Here is a 21,221-nt window from a genome sequence, read left to right on the forward strand (position 1 = left end):
TTTTAATGTTGGAAATCCAAAGAGATCTATCTTCATTTGGATTTTTTGTTGTTCATAGTTGCAGACCGGTCATTAACAGACAGAATTAAAACCATTGCTTAAATGCATTTCATTAATTTATTCATGCACTACTCACATGTTTAACAAGCCATGGTGTTTACCAACACCATGTAAGTCCATTAGTTTGGAAAAAATATGTATACAATACATCATGCTGAAAGATAACACAGCCAAAACTCATTATTTTAAAACAAATACATAAAGGTCAGCATTTACACATTAACCAAGGTTTGCCACTTAACATACAGAGACTTAATTAAGGGAATTTAGACTGAAACAACTACCATGATGGTATGAAAAGGTTTGGATAACAGCTGTTAAGTAACCTGACAGCCTTAGGCACACAATTTTCATGAGCATCAACAGACGTTTGCTACACTGCATGAAAACAGCACTGATTAAACACATATTAAACTGCACAGCATTAGTTCACAGTTTTGAATTTAAAAAAATGAAAGCACATAAAACAACTCTCATAGTCTTTGTGTCTTACAGTTTAACAATTTTCTTTACAAGGAAAAGTACCGTACTGCTAATGCATGCTTTCATTATATATATCTGTTGCCAATACAGTACACATATTTGAAGTTATGTTTTCAGTGATTGTATGTATACACATTAATTTTTTTGTTCACCTATACCATTCGGTACGGTGCAAATACGAAAAGAGCTGAAAATAAACAGTTAAGGCCTGAAAATCTACATAATTGAAGACTTTATGAAATATCAACAGATCAATATATTGGTTCTAAATAAACAGCAATTGGAACTCATAGAAAATATGTCCAAAAAGGGGAGATGGGTAAGTGGCAGTGACCAACTGGTCACACAGTCTAACAGATTTAATCCCATTTTAAACTATGTCAACACATAGCTTTTTTTGTGCAACATCACCCATCTGAACCTAATAAACTGAAACTTGGACATGGCAGCACAGGAACTGGATGCTGAAAGGCATATTTTTGGCGATTTTCTTATTGGACGCTGGGCTTCTAAACTTTAAAATTCTGATATATGGCAACTTTAAAGTTCAGCATTATTGGCAGTTTGGATTAAAGTAGTTGAGGCTTGTAACAGTAAATATACAATTTCTGCATGCATAACCACCTACTGATCAGGTGGATTTTTTCTCTACAGAGCATTTACTTGTAAATTTAGAAACACACACCAACATTAAACATACACGCAGTGGTTTGTACATCTAAGTTCTGTAGGAATGCAAAGGTTTGATAAAAATATATTAATTTCCAGATGAATATTAAATACCCTGCCTCATAATGCAGTGCACAGGAAAAACAAAAGTCAGAGCATAATCATAAAACAAAATAAAGAAAGATTGTGGGGTTTTTTTTTTTCCATAACGAAGCAAAGTGCAGCATCCACTTAAATCCCAGGGTCCTTTCCAGAGTTAGCTTTCTTTCACATCCAGCTCCTCTTCATCCTGCTTACGCTCAGTCATTCGTGCACATCGTGGACAAGTTGTAGAATTGTCAAAGTAACAATCTCTACAGAGGTACACAACAAAAAAACATCAACATTGTAGCATTCATGTCAGTTTGGTTATTTCTTTTAGTAACAGTTTAATAATTGGGAAATCATAGTGCTTTGCAAATTGAAGTACCACTTGTTAAACAGAAATACTCTTAATTACCACTTTAGCAATGGAATTTGAAGGTATGTTATTCTGAAGATCTGTTTTATTATTGGTATCTCCACTCAAAACTTTTATACAAACAATTTCCTTTTATCAATTAATTTTAAACACTTCACAAAGAGAAAATTTGCTGTATTTTTGAGCCCAAATCGTTGGTGATGACTAACCTGTGAAAGACAGCAGAGCAGTCATGGCACACTGAGGTGTGACTGTCAAAGGGGAACAGGATGTCTCCCTCCTTGCAAAGCTCACACACAAATCCTTTGGCCTGACAGCGCTACAAATACACACATGGACAGCACAAACCATTAATATGGCACAGAAAGATACAAAGATATCAACAAATACTAAAAACATTTCAGCCATATATTAGTACAACATGGTGAATTTGCAAGTCCAACACAGCCCCTCTTCTTCATGATATAGTTCAACAGTGCCATCAGTAGGGAAGTTTGTGCTTTATGTATGAGCTCACCTCGCAGTCTAGTTTGATGTGCTTAGCAAATGTGGTGTGGATCTCTGTGAGGGAACAGCTCAGTCTGCCAGTGGAAATGTCAATCAAATCCTGTAGTGAGTACATGTCGTCGTTCTCGACAAAGTGTTGGCGATCTTGTAGCTGGAAAATATAAATGCAAAAAAAGGAAATGGGCAACTTTCATATTATGACACTCAACTCTTTAGTGCAAAAAAAGGATATCAGACTCAAGCATAGTTTTAAACATATTATTTATTTATTTTAACAGTAGGGAAACATTTTAAAACAATTCAACTGACAAATCATAAAAATATGTTTAGTATAGATTAAAACTGAGCTAATACAGAACTTGAGATCACAAGAGTCAATTTAATTTATGCAAGCTAATTAGTGATATCCAGTGGCTCACCCGACTGTACATCATCAGCCTTCTTTAGTTCAGTACTCTTCACTTCTATCACATGGTGGTGCTGTTTTAACATACTGCTAATAGGCTGCCTGTGTCAGTGCTTCCATTTGCATTTTTCTAAATAGTAAGTAAATTGATAGCAAGTTTTCCAAACTGGGTTGTTTACATTCTTGCTCTCTTTGAAGGGTTAAATTGTAAACTCTGATCATCCAGTGGAGACTGAAACAATATTAACTGTTTATAATATGATAATGAAAAAAAAAACTTTCTTAATGCACATGTTTGTTTGTACAAATACACACACGCTTATATACAGCTGAGAAAAAAGAAGGCCTAGTCTAAATTTGTAAATGCCAGTTTAAAAAAGTTGAGGCTATCAGTTCTTCATTCCAACATTATATGAAAAGAATCTATTAGCCTATTAGACATTGGGCAATTACAAGATAATTTTATGATTTACATGCAGAATTGTCTAATAGGCTAATAGTATTGCTTGGATCAGGTTTAATTGAGATAATTTATTATAACTAGATAACGTTTCTGCTTGAAAGCAAGTCCTTGTTTTACCCAATAAAATTCAGTGTTGGTCAAGTTACTTGAAAAAGTAATCAGTAACTAATTACTGATTACTTCCCCAAAAAAGTTATCCTGTTACTTTACTGATTACTTATTTTCAAAAGTAATTAATTACCTAGTTACTTAGTTACTTTTTAAAAACACAATTTACAATCTGAATAGGTGATAAAGCGATAGATCTTTCAGCCCAATTCTACTTTTTCTGCATAATCCATCATACAAAATGTAATCAAATGGAAAAGTCTCTTTTTAAAACTTTAAACTTTAAATCTTTTAACTTTATGCATCAAGCAAAAACTTAATTATATGCAACATTCTCTGACTGGAAGAAATTTGTTTAGCGGTCCTGTTGCTCTATTTTCACCTATAAAGCAGGAGTGGGGTAGGCGGAGGTTTGCCCTGGTGCAGGTGTGCCGCAGCGGTCAGTTGAAGAATCCGCGAGTTTGTCTGTGAATTTCCCATTACGTCGTTGTGCACTCGGTGCTTGCTTGGAAGTTTAGGGGTTTTTTTTTCTTCCCACGCACAACGGACAATATTGTTTTTGTCACTTTTTATGGAATCAAACTCAAAATAAGGTCAGTACTTCCACGCTTTATACGCTGCAAGCTCATACTCTCTCCCACACTCGATATATTATCCATTGTTAATCTGTACACAGCTGTTGTCACGAACGTCGCACTCGCTTACGTCACTGTCATGAGACATTCTCGCAAAAAAAATCACGGTTTTAGTAACGCAGCGAGCTTACGTGAAAGTAACAGTAATCTAATTACCGTTTTTGCGATAGTAATCCCTTACGTTACTCGTTACTTGAAAAAAGTAATCAGATTACGCGTTACTGCCCATCTCTGATAAAATTTACTAAAATCTACTAAAAAATTACATCTTAAACCTCTGACAATAAAAAGTTACTGACCTGTAGTAGCAGCCGAGCTTCCATTGCCTCCTTGCAGGTGATAAAATAGGGTTTCATTAACAGAATATCTTGACGAAGTTTCTGTGGGAGAAAACACACACAAACATTTCTGTCACTCTTAGTGAATGGAGTCACTCACCCACTTGCCTGTCCTGGCAACACTGAATGGAAAAAAAAAAAAACATTTAGGGATAGGTTGGCTGACAACACAACTGTGAAAGTAATTATTTATTTAAAACGAGTCTATTAAAAATAAGCTGAAAAATAAACTTCAAAGGGAAGCTACCCACCCTGATTTCAACCAGTTCCTCCACAAAGTTGAATAGCAGCGGGTTTATTTCTTTCAACCTTAGCACAGGTCGTGACATCATCAGGGCCAGGTAGCGCATTGAGGAGCGACAAACCTGAGATAGAGACACTATCAGAACACAAACTGGCTCAATACGCCCTCAAAACACACTGACATACCTTCATCATAAGACAGTGAGCTTGGTTAATCCTGCACTTGTCGACAGCTTTAACGAGTAAATGTGCATCATCTGATTCAAATTCACAAACCTCGCCCTGAACTGGGATGATTTTAAAAGTAGGTCACATGCCACCAGATAAATGATTCTACCAGACACGGGAATGTAATTGAGTTGAGTGACATATAAATAACATTAATCTGACTTCCCTTGAGTAAATTTTTAAAACCTGGGGAAACTTCTTTAAAAGATGGTTTTGCAGTTTTGTAGTACTCTTTATGACTAGTAAATTGAGTTAATCAGTGGAATGTCCATGCGTGATATGCATGTATATGTATACGATACTGTCTAACTTTGATGTAAAGCAGTAGCATCCACTAAATAATATTAAAAGCACATTTACAAATTCCAGCCTCTTTCAGTCCAATCAAAATGTTCAGATAACATGTTAATGAAATATAGTTTACACATTTATAAATTTTATTTTCATGTGCTGAGTGTATCTGCGGTTGTTGAGGTTACCTTCCTTGATTCAAACTCCCAGTTGTGGATGACACGAGCTGGAATGACGGCTGTGTCATTCCAATGACATGTGCTGCAGTAATACTGGCCAGTGTAGTCACACTGTCTGGCTTCACTAGGTACACCCCCTGCAAGATAAATACAAAAAAGTACAGTTAAACTATAAAACAAAAGAACATGTACACATCACCAAAATGCATTTAAAATACTATAGAAAACATAAATATATAAATATTCCACAACTAAGGCATACCAGAGGTCGTTATATATATATATATATATATATATATATATATATATATATATACACACACACACACACTCCTAATTGGGCTAACCAAACATAAACACATTGAATTTGTACTCACTCAGTGAAATTTGTGCACGACATTCTGCACAGCGGTAATCTTGCCGGTCTAGTCCTATTTCAGGACAAATACTGAGCTCGTACTCAGACTGGTGGCTGACCTTTGACCTGACACAGGGTTTAGTGATCAGATTCATACACTTACTATGGCAACGATAATAGCATCCTGAAAAAAGAAAGAGATAACTTCAAATTATAATATATAGTTTTGTTTTCACCATCAAGATTACTCATTGTCTCACCTGTCACTGGTTCAGACAGAAACATTTCATACAACAGAATGGAAGTTAAGCCTCTTTGTACTAGGGGGCAAATGGATTGCACAGATCTCTAATTACCTTCTGAGTGTATTAAGGCTTGAGAGCACAGCAAATGATATTAGAAGTCTGAATTTTGAGCAGTGTTAACAGAAATGTTTCAAACTTTTGGGAACTAAACTTTCGGTAATCTTACAGCGTTCTACCAGTATCTACTATGTCTCACCTGTGCAGGTATACCAAGTCTGGATAAGGCCCCAGATAATAGTGCTACACTTATCACAGGTCTGTTTCACACTCTTGCTCTTTTCCTTGGAGAAGCGGTGTTCCAGTAGGACTCTCAGATTAGGCTCATCTTCCTCTGGATCCTTTAAAATGATGCATGCGAAAAACAGAACACACAAAACATGGCTGTAACACTGTTTTGTGTACAGCTGCAAGAGATAGCAACCTATGTGCAATTAAGTTTGTTTACACTTACACTACCTTGTGTTTTGTATAGCCTAAACAAAACTGATGGGAATGCATAAAAAAACATCAAGGATTAATTTCCTGATGTATGAAACTCTTTTGATTCACAAAACTTTTCTGCTGAACTTGGACCAGAAGGCATAACAGCTGTCTTACGATGTAATTTGAAGTGCTCTGGGTAAATTTCATAGATAGAGATATAATTTGAGTTGCTTCACATGATAAAGTTCAAAATGAAAGAGATTATGGATGTTAAGGATCAAGCTAAGCAATTGGATATGTTTCACTGCTTTATTAAAAAAAAAAAAAAAAGAAGAAGAAGAAGATTCCTTTGTCCGTTATTATCACCGTGATTTATTCTTTAACATTTTGATTATGTTACAGTAATCAGTGTGACACACCGCCTGTGTGTTAAAGTGCTCTTGTTAGTGTTTAAGTGTCGTTAAAGTGAAGCAACTGTCGAATTGTTAAAACATGGGGGGTGACTTCAGAGTAATCTTTCTTGGTCAACCGGGATCTTGCTATTGGAAACAAACTAATGCACTGAAAAACAAAGCCAGATGATAACTGATACCTTCTTTACTGTTGATGAATGGGCTTGATTAATGAGCTTGTTTATTTGAAAGCCCTTTAATACACTAGACTGTAAAACTTTGTTTTCTATCATTTATAAAAAAAAAAGGGAATTTATGCAAACTCTTCGCCAACTCTTCTCCAAGAATGTCTGCAATGGATTTTCACACATTTCATAAAGGGCAAAATACTCAAATCAAAGCAGTTTGGAGAGTTTTAGATGTTTTCCTACCATAGTTATCACCCTGTATACTTACAGGCCCAACATGATCACTAAGAATCTCCTCCTCCTCTGACATCAATCCTCCACACATGGTCACTTCTCTAAGGGTTTCTTAAGAGTTCAACTTGATTTTAAGGTTTTGACCTTACTAAGTCTTTCAGATGACATTATAATTTAAAACTATATTAATAAAACTGAACTTTGCATTTGTACAGATTTCCATTAATATTTAAAGCCTGTTACACTTATCCAAGAACACACAACTACAATATAATGTCATGACCTTCTCAATTTTCCCCTCAGTCCCAACCTTAAGTTCTTGCAGTTTGAGGCGCAGGTGGATAAGTTTCACTACATTGTCTTTTTGTCTCTCTGAATGCTCTGGCAGCTCCAAGATCAGCTTCTTACATTCTTCTATTGCCAGTTTAAGCTGTTCAATGTCTGATGCCACAAAAGAACCCTGTAACATGATATGAAAATGGAAGACAAGGAAGTTTCACATTTTACAGTATAAACAGTTAAATTGAAAGTGATAAATTATTTTTACTGGGTTACAAATCAGAAAAACGTAAGGAGTACTTACCACAGGCCTTGAGAAGTGATCCTCAGCTAGACCGAGGTCCATGGTTCGATCTGAACTGTGTGTTCTGGTCCCAGGGAAAACCTCAGGTCTTGCTTCTAAATTGAGGAAAACATGGCATAAAGCGCTGTTCTTCTTGCAAGCATACACCCTACATTCTGGCAAGTGCACTCGGTCACGCTTGCTAATTTCATCCACATGACTATTGCAACTCAAGGCATTTCCTACACTGACTTACCCCTTAAGAATTCTTGAAGGGAACGAACAGCACAAAAATGCAAATGGAAAATTCATGTGTGATTATCCACCAACATTTGGCAATGTATAACTCTGTCAGTTGACAGTCAGGGCGTAGGCATACAGAGTCATTACAACTGCTGTTCACAGGCAGAATGAACTTTGAAGTGCTTTATTACTGCTTTATTACTGTCACATTTACATGTCTGCAAACAATCTCTTTCACAATTATTTGTTCTGAATGTGTCGAAATTAGTTAAACCATCCGACATCCCGGGGCTAGCGATTTTTCCAGTCGGGCTACCAAAATCCATCTCAGCCCTGCCTGTCGGGCTATCATAGGAAGGAAAAATATATGTCAATGCTTCTGCATTCTTTCGCAAATGTATCTGGGTAATTTTGTCATTGGCATCAATGAGCCACTGTCAATATGTGACATATTGAAATGGCGTTTGAATTTATTCCTTTTTTGCGTTCACTTTCACGTTGCGATCGCATGAACTGTGTATAGAGAGCGGCAGTACTGATTGGTGAGTGACAGATTAATTGCGCACCAAATCCTCTGGCATCGTCTTATCAATCGTTAGCTTACTATTCAAACATGACAAGTAAAATCTCCCGCAGCAAGCTTAAACATGTGATAGAGGTTGATTGCGCAGAGAATCACTGACCGTTATGTAATTACGTGTGTAAAAGCAGATGGATTTACGCAGGTATTTTAGTTCTGCAGAGCCAAATAAGACAGTTCAGGGTGAAGAAGGGAGAGCCAAAGAAAAGCTTACCACAAAACGGAAAAGTTATTACAAATCAGACGATGAAGCAAAAAGAAAGCGCAGCTTTTTTGGTTTCATGGACAAAAGAATTTCTGTGGCTGGAATATGATAAGCTAAGTAACATAATGTTCTGCCGGGTGTGTCGTGAGTTTCCCTCAAATTCTGAGTCGGCAAGCGCCTTTGTTACTGGGACCAGTAATTTTAAGAAAGACCCCATCAGAACCCATGAGAAATGCAAGAAATGCATTATTGCTCAGTCTGCAGTATCGTTCCCAGAACAAACACCAATTGCAAAAAACATACTAAAAATAAACCTGAAAAATCTGTTTAGAACAGCGTACTATGTTGTAAAGAGTGAACTACCATTGGCAAAATTTAGCAGTCTTTGCAAACTTCAAAAGGCAAATGGCCTAGATCTCGGTTCCACCTACCTGTGATTTCAGTGGAAATTTCAAAATCAGGATCTGACACACACTGATTCATGTTCTACACAGTTCTTACAAGTTCATAGAAATTTCTGTTCAATTTGAACCAAATATTTGAGTTGATGATTGTAATTTTTATACAGTTGTTGTAATTTGTGTTTTAACTATTTTTTTGATTGATGTTTTGTTTCCTTTACAATATAATATTGTAAAGGAAACAAAACATTAATCTTTTTTTTTTTTGGGCAACTTAAATTTATTTTGGACTACCAAAAACTGAAGAGTGCCTGCCCGAAGGGCTACCAGGGATTTTGAAATTCTGCGAGCCCTGTATGACTTGTACTTTTGTTTAAAAACAACAACAACAAGAACAACTTTGTATAGAATTTGTGTTTTACCAATCTCAATTTCTTTCATACAGTTTAATAATTGGCACTAGATGTTGGCAGAATGATCCAAATATCAATATTATTGATGCAAATGCTGGCCTTAGCATTAGACAGATACTAGTGTGATAGAATCGATGCTTCGTTTCTATCCTCCAAGTTCAGTATGTAGCCTACTGAATTGCGTTAAATAAATGTTTTTTTTTTATAGTTTAGTATATTTTAAATTTAAAATATACTAAACTATACACTATATGCTACTATACTAAATTAACATTCATAAAAATATACACAAAATATATACTTTGTGTTGACTGTCACATCTATTTTTTCATATATAACATATTTAATCAACAGAAGTTCACCCAAAGTGCTTTAGAGACAGCACATTTACATTCCTGGTCTTCAAAAAACCCCAAGTTTCAAGATACATGAAAATCTGAAAAATGTTTTGCTATGTGTTATGGTGGAAAGTAAAATTACAGTGACAGTGATTAAAATGTGATCAGCATTAGCAAATTAATGACGATTCTTCTCATAAATCATTACGCACTAGCCTGGCCTACATAACCTGTCTACAAGTTAAAACTATCAGTATCAGTACTGATATCAGCAATACTGGCCCTGCATTTACTTGGTGTAAATACATCAATATCAAAATTTGCGCAGCAGTAATTGACACCAACACTTTCACAGTCTGATCAATATCCATTCTTTACTCAAACTGATGTTTGGCATTTTCATCTGTTACAATACAAGTCTGAATTTAAATTAAAGCGAGTGACAAATTAACATTTAAAGTGCAGTGAGAGTAAACTTTCAGCTATCCATACTGACAACTGAGATTATTCTGATGAAGTGAAAAATTAGTAAACAGAACTGAATGATGGAATTTAAAGGTTGAACAAATTCAAATATATTTAAAAAGATTAAGTCAGTGTTTAGCTATTCAAATAATGTTTAATAAACTAAAAGAATCACATTATACAAACAGTGTTGTTACCTGCGTACACCTCTGAACAAAACATGTTGAAGGAATTCAGCCTTGTAGTTCCCAATAGACTCAGAGTAATGAGGCACCGTAGAATCAGAACAGCTATCAGTGAGTCATTCTTGCTCATCAAAAAGCAAAAAGTGTATTTTTCCAAGTCCTAAATTACAGGAAGTGTTACTGAAGTACTGCTTACTCGCATGCGTTTCATTTCCTCTACTTCAGCTACAGCATTTCCAACTTCCTTTTCCTTAGTCACAACAGACCAGTGTCCTTGCTCCTTATGCTGGGCTTACACTGTGCGATTTTTTCAGTCGCGCGATTCAGCTCCTGCTCAAACTGTACGATTGACTCGCAGGGGTTAGAAGTTCATAGGTCACGATGCAGGGTCTCACACTATACGACCCGATGCTCTGATGCCACTTGAGTGCTCACACTGTGCGTCCATAAAATGAAGGTTATAACAGAAAATCTGTCGCTCGCTCTCCCTCTCTGTCTTTCACTCACACAGACACGCACACCACCACCATCAACTTTGCTAAATTGCTAATGAAAAACACTGATCAGGCAGCTGTGATTGAGCAGCAATGTAAATCCAACTATTTTCACGGTTGTTGTGGTCGTGATAATTTTGTGAGGCCACATCGAAAAGGCTCGGATGAGCTTTCCAAAGTTCTACAAGTTGTGCCTCCGTCGCTTGTGTCCAGATCACACGCTGCACACCCGTGCTGCGCCGTCTTTTTCACTGACATTTGTGTTTGCGTGTGCGCAGTGTGACAAACTGCGGTGACACCCTCACGACGGTCGCGAGGATTTCAAACAGGTTTGAAATCCTCACGACCAAGCGATTGATGATCGGGAGCTGGTCGTGAGGTGTTAATCGCTTCTCGTTACCCCACGTATACTACACGATGCACGACGCACGATGAAGGCCAAAATCGGGCCGATCGCCAAAACGGTCGCACGACTCAAAAATCGGCTCAAAATGGGCCAAAAATCGCACAGTGTGAGCCCAGCATTATGCATTAGCAGGATCTGCCCTACATTACAAGGAAACTATTAAACTAAGTGCACAAATTGATGCAAGCTCAATCATTCAGGTAGGGAAATCTCAAAAAGTTGACTCTGTTCATCTGGATGTAGCATTTTCCATGGGAGAAATGTTTCGTCACTCATCCAAGTGACTTCTTCAGTCTCAGCTGACTGCTTAATGATCAAGAAACTGACCTCACAGCCCATGTTTGTCAGTGGTGCTAGTTTCAGTTATTATGCAAATGTCCTGTTTTTACGGTTGGGAAAACCTGCTGAGACTGAACAAGTCACCTGGATGAGTGATGAAACGTTTCTGCACAAATTAACTTTAATGAGGGATTCATTGCCTATACAGTAACTGAGATATACTGCTTGTGTTTTTGAAAAGGAAGCAAACATACATAGTGACATTTAGGAAAAACTGGAACCATGAATGCAAAAAAAACCCCAGTTCCCACTGCAACAACAAACTGTTTTAGAAAGGTAAATGCCAAGATCACAAATACCACTCGCTGAAATGCAGCCGCAAAGCATCACAAAGCCACCACCAGGCTATACAGATGGCTGTATAACTGCAACTTTAGCTTCCCGCAATTAAATGAACATGATTGAGCAATATTTAAAATGTGTGTGCTCCCAATTAAAATCCAAAGTAAAAAAAAATCAAGCACTGTGATTGGCACATGCCTCCATGTGTTAATCACAGCTGTTGGCGGTTCCTGGACTAATTTGGAGTAACACTATGTTGAAAGACAGATATGAAGAGCTTGTCCCTCAAAACATCATCATCTGTTGCTTGGGAATCCTTTGGATTTAGCACAAGTGTCCTGGAACAAATCATATGCAGCTACTTCTATGTGTCTGTACTGCAAAGCAACACAACTTCAATCACCTAAAAAGACACCAAAAACTGCAGTAAATTCATGCATGAAGGCCAAGAAAACCATTGCAGTGCTTGCTAGCATGAATCATTCAGTACCATTGCAGACATACACCACGTGCCCACTAAAGAAGTTGAGTAACAAATCTTTCAGGAAAATGGTAAACTTACTGCACAAACCATATGTTATCCTGTCATGCAGTGTCCTGATAATTTTGTTTAGTTAGGTTTTGGTACTGGTTTTTTTCTTTTAAATATTTGTTATTTTTCTTTAAAGATAATTTAGGTGAATAAAAAGGACCAATTTTATTTTCATGCAAAGATCTGGACAGATGTGAAGATAGGAAAGCAGTGTTGTGGTTACATGTGATCTCAATCCATCCATCCACTGTCTTCCACTTATCATTGTCAGGGTCATGGTGGGGGCTGGAACGTATTCCAGTTACCATAGGGCGAGAGAGGCAAAGCACACCCGGGACAGGTCGCTAATCTGTCACAGGGCCAACACATAGAGACAGACAACAATTCACACTCACATTCACACATGAGCAATTTAGAATTACCAATTAACCAAACCCCACTAACTGCATGTCTTTGGACTGTGGGAGGAAGCCAAAGTACTTGGAGAGAACCCACACAAACACAGAGAAAACAGAAAAGGGACAAGAACACTCCACACAGAAAGGCCCCGGCCAGATGGTGGAATCAAACTCAGGACCTGTGGTGTTAATCACCACACCACCGTGCTGCCCCTGTGCGATCTCAATATTAGTCAAAATAATCATAATCAAAAAATTAAAATAATCTTGATTATCAGTTGTCAGTGCTGGGGAGTAAAGGAATACATGTTACGTTATGTATTTAAAATAGACTGCAGACTGTTAAGACTTGATGGATAGCAGTAACAATAATCATGTGAAGTTCTGAAAGCAGTCTATGAACTAACCTCAGCTAAAGCCAGCTAACAATGTTAGCTCGGTGGCGAGTAGCCTTCAGTAATAGTAATAAATCACAGAGCGTTAGTGCAATAATGTAGATGTGAAAAGCATTACAATATATTAAGTAATCCAAAGTATTTAGAATACGTTACTCACATTGAGTAACGTATTACATTGCAAACTACATTTTTGGGCATGTATTCTGTAATCTGCAGTGGAATTCGAAAAGTAATCTTCCAAGCACTGTCAGTTGTGCAGCCCTAATTGTATTTCTCTTCATCACTCCATAAGTACTGTTGCCATTGATTTTCTGTCCAGTTCTTGTGCAATTTGTAATTTTCTCAGTGTTTTCCTTTATTAATTATGGCTTCTTTCACTGAGACCATTTCTGACGACGCTTCAGCAAACAGCACATACATCACTGGAAGACCAGATGCAACTTTTTTTGTATATTCAACTTTTTTCCTGTCTATCAAACTAGTCACCTTTCACAGGCACAGCTAAATTCAAAATTTGCATCATCATGATAAAGAGATTTAAAAAATGTTAAATACGCATGTGACGATGAAGGAAGACAGTCAGTGAAACCGATCGGTGTGAGGTGTAAACTCTGTCTATATGGCTTAATACTAAGATGAAGCAGGCAAATGAAAGACAACAAAGACAACAATGTATATTATTTTCCTGAATTTAACTACAGGTGTGAAAGCAATCCTTAGACAGTTGTATCATAACTTGTGGCAAACCTCACCATGTTGCGGGGGTGTTTTGTCTCCTTGGGGACCATCCTCTTCCTCTCCACGATCAAATGGATTGAGGCGGGTTTGGCGAAAAAGTGCAAGTCTCTCATCATACTCCATTTTATTGGCTACATCTAAGAAAGACAAACAAAACAAAGCAATTGTCTTCTCTTGGCTTTATGTATTGAAACATTACGAGGAATCTCAGTTTCCTTTGAGAAGGAAGCTGGTTAGCCAGTGTTTATACTTGGTTCGGCTTACTGTGCAGTGATAGACATTGTGTTGACATTTACTTGGTCGTGAGCTGTTCATGGGTCATAAACTCTCACTAAGAGCCCAATGGTTTCAAGAAAAATAAAGGCAAAATATGTGCTGCATGTTACAAGCAGAAATATGAATCCGTGCACATCTTTAACTTCGTTCAAATACATAATACATAGTCCTGAATGAGAGTTATACCAAGGCTACTGCTATTTTATACTTGCAATTTAGGTCAGATCTTAAAAAAGATTTAGTCTTACACATTACGGAAAAAGTTCCTTTACATCTAAAATGAAACAAAATCTACTTTTTCATCAGATCCTCCCTACCTCACAAAACTCTTTCAAACTTTCAAACTCCACATCCGTATGCTAGAATACCAGAGAATACAAATGCCCTGTTGAAAATTGTAACCATAACGAAGGAAACTCTGATACATAATTAAAGGATTAAGGGTAGTAGTAATTTTAATTTAATTCCATGTAGATTTTATGAAGCTACACTAGAGACAGCCTGACAGGTACACTAGCACTCCCTTTGGCTGGTTAATTACCATTAAGTCTAATTTTCACTGAGGCTGAAGATGCATGAATCCCAGTGGTATGTGTAAGCTCTACTTCAACAGTCAACAAAAACACGCCCTACAGACATTTTATGGACGACTTAAGTAAATAAGGTCAAACGAGGTAACACTGCAAACACTGAAAAGACCGAGAAACGTTAAGTTGGAGCTTTATTTCACTAATTATTACCACTTAAGGATGATGCTACAGTAAGTCATAATGTGCTAAGAGGTAACCTTAATGTTATTTCGTTCATCACAGCTAAACAGCTTAACAGGGCGTTAACAGGGCGCTAAAAGGGCAAGTCCATATCCAAACACGGATGTCAACAAACAGCTAATGCTAGCTAGCTAACAAGCTTTTAAACCAGCAAGTCGTCCGTTGATTTGATGCTAATGTTTGGTCATTAAAGCGGCCGTCTAGTTGGAAGCTTACCCCGTTGTTGAACGAATTTATCAGCAGCAAACTAGCAGCTATATTATAATATAATAATATATTTTGTGGACGACGTTTATGATGAATATAGGCAGCCGTCCCCGTTTTGTTTTGCCTCTGTCATGGGTAACATCACACAGGGGGGGGACGTCAAGTCATACTTCGTCAAAGTAGCGAGTTCCGGCGAGATTTCCAAAATAAAAAATAACCATTGCCATAATGAAGTAGTGTAGAAGAAATAAAAGAAACTCAAGTGGTAAATAAAGGCTACATTTAAAGCGACATCTGTATTTGCAACTTAGTAAATATGTTTTGACACGTGGTATACCAATATAGATTACTGTTAATGGTGTAAAATAAAGCGGTACCTTTAATTTGAAAAGAAACATCGTCCTCAGTTTTTCTCATTTTATGTGATTTTAGGTACCTTCCAATTAATTTCCTCAGTAAGATCCCTTTAAAAGTGCTGACTGCATGTCTTTTTCTTTTTTATACACATCATCTAAATATAATCCTTAAATGAATTATTAGTTGTACTGATAATGAAAGAAATGTCATGCAAATAATACTTTTCTCTACAACAAATACAATATAATTCTACTAAATGGCAGTTATTATTATTATTTGTTTGTTTGAACGCTGATTTTATAGTTCCCTTTGGCTTTTCAGTGGCTTTTGTTTGCTTGAAGACAAGAATGATTTGTGTAGGAAATTCCATTTCAAACTCCTCATTTTAAACTGGGAATTTTTGGATTCATGCAAGGACAAAACGCGTTTCATGCTGCTTAGCTCAAGGGTACAAAAAATTAGGTCACATATTACTGGGGAAATAAATTATTACAAATTTAGCACCTGAACACTGCACTCTGCAAAACCATATGTTATACTCATCTAATCTCATTTTCATAAACTGTCCGTTTTAAATACCACAAAAGGATTTCTGAAAAATTAGAGTTAGTGACTGGTCATAAATATCACAGATGCTAGCTTTAAGAGAGAATGTTCATGAGCTTACTGAATATAGCAAACAACATCTTCGCAGCAAACATGTTGTGTAAAAACTGAAAAAACACAAGAAAACGAAAATAAATAAATAATAATCAATACAGTGTAAGCAGTCTGTTTATATCTGGTCCAGTATATCAGTGGTTTTGCTGTTAATACACAAGCAACTACAGAGAAACCTTTTTAAGTGTGGTTTTATTACCATGGCTTGTTGCCTTGGTTAAAAATGCTTAAAAATGTAAAAAGCACTTCAGTGGAATATGATGAAACAAGTTCAAATAAAGGAGGGAGAGGGTACTGTTGGAGTTCAGGGTTGTTGCACATATTAAATAAAATTTTACATTATCCCCTTAGCAGCTGACAGTCTTTTTATAACATTTCTCCAATAACAGTATTCAGTATTTGGTTTCGGAGAAAATGTTTTGACCACCAAGCTTGTTATGAATTATAATTTACAACAGTTTGGGAGTTCCTAGAAGTTATTACCATGTATGATTCACACTGAAGATTAGATTTAAAGCTTTGCACCAAGCTAAAATACATAAAGATGGGCTTTAGTAAATCTACATGGAAAGATCCCTAGACTTGTCACATATAAGAAACGTCACTTTGCATTACTTCAACAACAACAACAACAATAATAATAATAACCTGCCTTAGTTGGCTTCCAGAGAAAATGAATGCTGATGTTGCTACATGTCTGCCATATCTATGAAGAGGCCATAACCCTATCATAACTGTATTTTTCAGTGTGATCAGTTTGGTGCCTCATTCTTTTCCTTGTTCCTTGTTTTTACTGCTTCTGGGAATGATGCTGCTTCTGTAATCTACTAGGAATCTGCCCTAAAAACCTTTTTACATTGAGTTTCATTTATTTGTGCACAAATGTAGCAAGTGTGTGGCAATGAGCGTTTTGTTTTTTTCCATTTCTATTTCTATAGATGATTATTTCCATTACATACAAAGTCTTGAATTATAAGGCCTCGTGGTTACATAAAGACTTTATATAGCAGCTTTTCTTCAGACTGTCATGTTACTTGTGCTTCTAAGAGTTTCTGAAAGTAGAATGGGAGGCAGAGCCTTCTGCCATGGAACCAGCTCACAGTTTGGGTTTGGGAGACAGAGACTCTCACTGCTTTAAAGATTTAAAGCTTTACCTTTTTGATAACTCTTATCTAGACTAATAAAGTTATAGGATCAGGCTACTTATGGACTTCTTTTTCCCCATTTTCACTCATCGTATGCCACTATTATCTCTCTCTACTCTCTTCTTTTTGTTGTGGTCTCTTTTCTGTCTCCCACCCAAACCAGTTTTAGCAGATATTCAGCAGGTATTGTCTGATTGTTGAAGTTCTCTTTGCAATCAAAGTTTTTTTTTAAACTTACAATGTGAAGCTTCTTAGGATGACTGTTGTTGTGAACTGGAACTATATAAAAAGTGAACTGAATTGAAATTAAGATTCACAAATAACCACCATACATAGCAGAGCTGCCTTCCCATGTGGAAAAGAAATAGTAAAAACTTACATGATTTACTCATGAAAGTGGCCACTTTCTCATTACTTTCATACATTGTTTTAGTAAGTATCCAGAACATACAAGTTTCATTTATATAATTTTTCAAGGGATCTTATATCTGTTTTCACTCTTGTATGCTTTTCATCCAAGTTTCACACAAGACAGATACAAACTTTATAAGATTTATATAGATCTTTTCCATATGGGTTTACTTGTTGCATCTAATGGAAACTAAAACACACACCAGTACTACATTCAGACCCCATTTTGGTTCAGCTTAAAGCAGATTTATGGAGATAATGTTCAGTATCAGAGGTTGTAGAGCAGATTTTCACTGTAGAGACTCAGTAAACACGGGTCTTTCATTGTCTTTCACGGCTGTCCTAAGAGATTTGTGGACAATGACCATCGCATGTGCATGAGTGTGTTAACTTTCAGGGGGTACCAAAACAATTTCACAGTGTATAGAAATGTTTTAGAGGTGTGCATGCCTCTATGGGTTTTTTTTCCATATTGGTCACATTTACGTGCTTCAGATAATCACATTTCAATATTAGATAATGACAACCCAAATAAATACAAAATGCACTCTTTAAATAATGATTTAATTTATTAAGGGAAAAAAGTTATCCAAACCTGCTTAGCCCTGTGGTTAGGTGGTCGGGTTATATTCCTTAAACCTATTAACTGCATGAGCAACCCTCAGCAGCAAGAACTGCTGTCAAACAGTATGGTGCATTGAATCTTTCACATTGCTGTGGAGGAATATTGGCCCGCTCTTTATTTTAACTCAGGTCATGCCAAAGCATCTCAATCTGATTTGAGGGCTAGGTTAATTGGTTATTGTCAATGGGCAACAGGTGCGAATGTGAGTGTGACTGGTTGTCTGCCTGTTTGTGGTAGCCCTGTGGTAGACTGGCAACCTGCCCTGCCTCTATGACAGCAGGGATAGGCTCCAGCCTGCTGGCCCTGAATTGGATAAACAGAAGACAGATGGATGAATGTCCAGTCTCTCTAATTGGGCAAATGAGAATTTGCATAATTATGATTAAGGAACTGACCTCCCAGCCCATTGTCCCCTCAGTGGGCTGGTTTCAGTGCAGATGATTGTGCAGATGTACTGTTACCTGCAGTCAGCTGAGACTGAAGAAGTCACTCTGATGAGTGACGAAACGTTTCTCCCAAAAACGCTACGTCCAGATGAACAGAATCAACTTTTGGAGAACTATTGCATTACTTTATGCTATTTTATAATTGTTTCAGTTTTCAGTATCCACTATTTTCAGTTATGGGAGGTTTTGTTTGTAAAGATTTTCTAATCAAAATCATTTGATTAAAAACCTTTTAAAAATATATTTTATTGGCATTCATCCCCGAGGGTAGGCATTTTGTGGTCTGGTCATATGGATATAGCTTGAGTGTGTTTGTTGTTGGGGGAAGCAGCTGCGGAGATTTTCCTTTACTGCAAACAGAGCTGTGTTGTGCGGCTAAATGAAGGCAGAAGTCATAGCACCAATAATAACATGCTGTTCCCTGGAAATTATGTAGTCACACGTCTCTTCCTTCCTTTAATCAGCAGTAATTCTAATTAAGTGAGACACTACAGATAACATATGGTTCATTTTTCATTTATTATCATGGTCACGAATCTGGGGTTCATGGTCAACGTTATCATTACAGGTCACTGACAGTGATGTCAGTGTGTTCTGGTCCATGTCAGTTTTCCTCTGAGAAGCGCATGTCGTGACATAGCTAGTACAACCTTAATATTTATTTAATATCTGAGACGGGATTGGCAGGAGAGACAAATGTTTCAAAGCCGTGAGACAATCTTCCAAAGCAACTACCATTCACAAATTACTATTTAATAAGGGTAATAAATTATTTTTAGACACAAACCATCAAAATGAATAGCATTCATTCATTTTGGGATTATCTTTCATCATCTTGAAGTTTCTTTGAAATTTAGGCTGTGCCAATGCATGTAATACAATTATGGACTGTTACAATATGAAAATCTAACTGGAAAGAAAAGATTTTAGCAAAAGTTTAAAAAACAAAAACAAAAAAAACAACCCCAAACAATTATACTGCAAATATAATACTGGGGTGGCTGTGATTCTGAAGGTAGAGCAGGTCATCTATTAGTCGCTTTGTGGTTTGAGTCCTGGTTGCTCGGGTCTGCATGCCAAAACGCCCTTGAGCAAGATATCAAACCTCAAGTTACTCCTGATATGTTCAGGAGTGTGAATGTTAGATAGAAAGCACTTAGAAGCAGAAAAAGGTGCTTGTATGAATGAATTTGTGAACAGGTGAATGAGACATGTTGTATAGATACTTTCAGTGCTCAAGTAGAAAACCAGTATATAAGAATGTCCACTTAACGAACTGACATATGTACATTTTCACTTGTACGCATTCCCTCCATTTCTTTCTTAAAATGGAAAAATGAGCCACTTCCCTCTAATAATGTGCGTGTGGGTGACTTACAAAAAAGCCAAGAATTTTTTTTAAATCATCTTAAACAATTAGGATTTTTAATTTTTTCCTTGAGGACAGGATGAGGGATTTTTCTTTTTCTTTCAAACTGGAAATCCCCTCGTGCTCACTGCTGTTATTTAAGGCACAGCAAATGAACTTGATCATGAGTTTAAAAATGGAGCATTTCAAAAAACGCCTCTGTTGTGTTGTATATCAATGGCTCTACTGTCTGCCCAGAGCAACCGTTGCCTTGCATATTTTTGTTAATGTGAACCAGAAAATGTTCATGTTGCAAATAAATAGGCAAACTTTAAAAGCTCTGCAATTAAAGTTAGAATGTCGTCTGCAGATGCTGCCGAGATACCTACAGATACAATACACTGACCATTTCTACCTTAATCACCAGTGTGTGAATGTGTGTGTGAATGGGTGGATGACTGGATGTGTAAAGCGCTTTGGGGTCCTTTGGGACTAGTAAAGCGCTATACAAGTACAGACCGTTTACCATTTAATGCAATACAGCAACCATAATTTGTCCATAATTTGAAAATCTGGATATCGTGTTCTTTATTTGACTGCAGAGGCATTTCCTAGAGAAGCTGCAGTCGTTTTTTTGTTTGATTGCACTGGAATAAAGACTTCAAATAATGCTTACAGGCAATGTGCAAAAATCTGAAGATAATAATGAGATGAAAAATACTTGACTTTATGATGGACAGATGATAACTAAGCAATACCACTATTGTTCTGGATTCAATACAAACTATTTTGTATGTTTTGACCCCTTTATTTGGGAAAACAGGTAAACAATTCCACTAACATACATATACATATGACATACAGAACAACATAGTCCTGTTTTACTCAATTTTAAGTTGACCTGGATGCACACAGTTGTTCTTTTTTTCTTTTCTGTTAAACAGCCACATTTATATATTTTCATTTCATATTATGTATGGAATCATGTTTATTTGTGGCTGTATACTGAAGCCCTGACTGTCATTAT

The 21,221-nt window shown here is 36.7% G+C and overlaps 1 protein-coding gene across 2 annotated transcripts; it reads right to left on the reverse strand.

The window, feature by feature from the left end:
• Positions 1 to 103: 103 nt before the first annotated feature.
• On the reverse strand, positions 104 to 15,347 carry def8 (differentially expressed in FDCP 8 homolog). 2 transcript variants are annotated; one of them, XM_040010658.1, is made up of 12 exons: positions 15,212 to 15,347; positions 13,964 to 14,086; positions 7,554 to 7,648; positions 7,281 to 7,430; positions 5,930 to 6,071; positions 5,448 to 5,612; positions 5,080 to 5,207; positions 4,381 to 4,494; positions 4,091 to 4,171; positions 2,190 to 2,330; positions 1,882 to 1,991; positions 104 to 1,565 (listed from the first exon to the last, which is right to left on the reverse strand). In XM_040010658.1, exons 2-12 carry the CDS (start codon positions 14,070 to 14,072, stop codon positions 1,469 to 1,471), a joined length of 1,332 nt encoding a protein of 443 aa, XP_039866592.1. In that variant the 5' UTR covers positions 14,073 to 14,086; positions 15,212 to 15,347; the 3' UTR covers positions 104 to 1,468. The 2 variants fall into 2 exon arrangements, with proteins under 2 accessions (XP_039866592.1, XP_039866591.1); XM_040010657.1 differs by lacking the exons at positions 13,964 to 14,086; positions 15,212 to 15,347 and adding an exon at positions 10,375 to 10,636.
• Between the last annotated feature and the right edge of the window lie 5,874 nt (positions 15,348 to 21,221).

Source organism: Simochromis diagramma, unplaced genomic scaffold (assembly GCF_900408965.1).
Source record: "Simochromis diagramma unplaced genomic scaffold, fSimDia1.1 OVJJ01000603.1, whole genome shotgun sequence".
Lineage (NCBI taxonomy): Eukaryota > Metazoa > Chordata > Actinopteri > Cichliformes > Cichlidae > Simochromis > Simochromis diagramma.

Coding starts and splice junctions, on each gene's coding strand:
- def8 (XM_040010657.1), bottom strand. CDS start 10,492: ATGAGCAAGAATGACTCACTGATAGCTGTTCTGATTCTACGGTGCCTC. Junction 1,992..2,189: donor ACATCAAACTAGACTGCGAG/GTGAGCTCATAC, acceptor GTGTATTTGTAG/CGCTGTCAGGCCAAAGGATT. Junction 1,566..1,881: donor TGCTCTGCTGTCTTTCACAG/GTTAGTCATCAC, acceptor GTACCTCTGTAG/AGATTGTTACTTTGACAATT.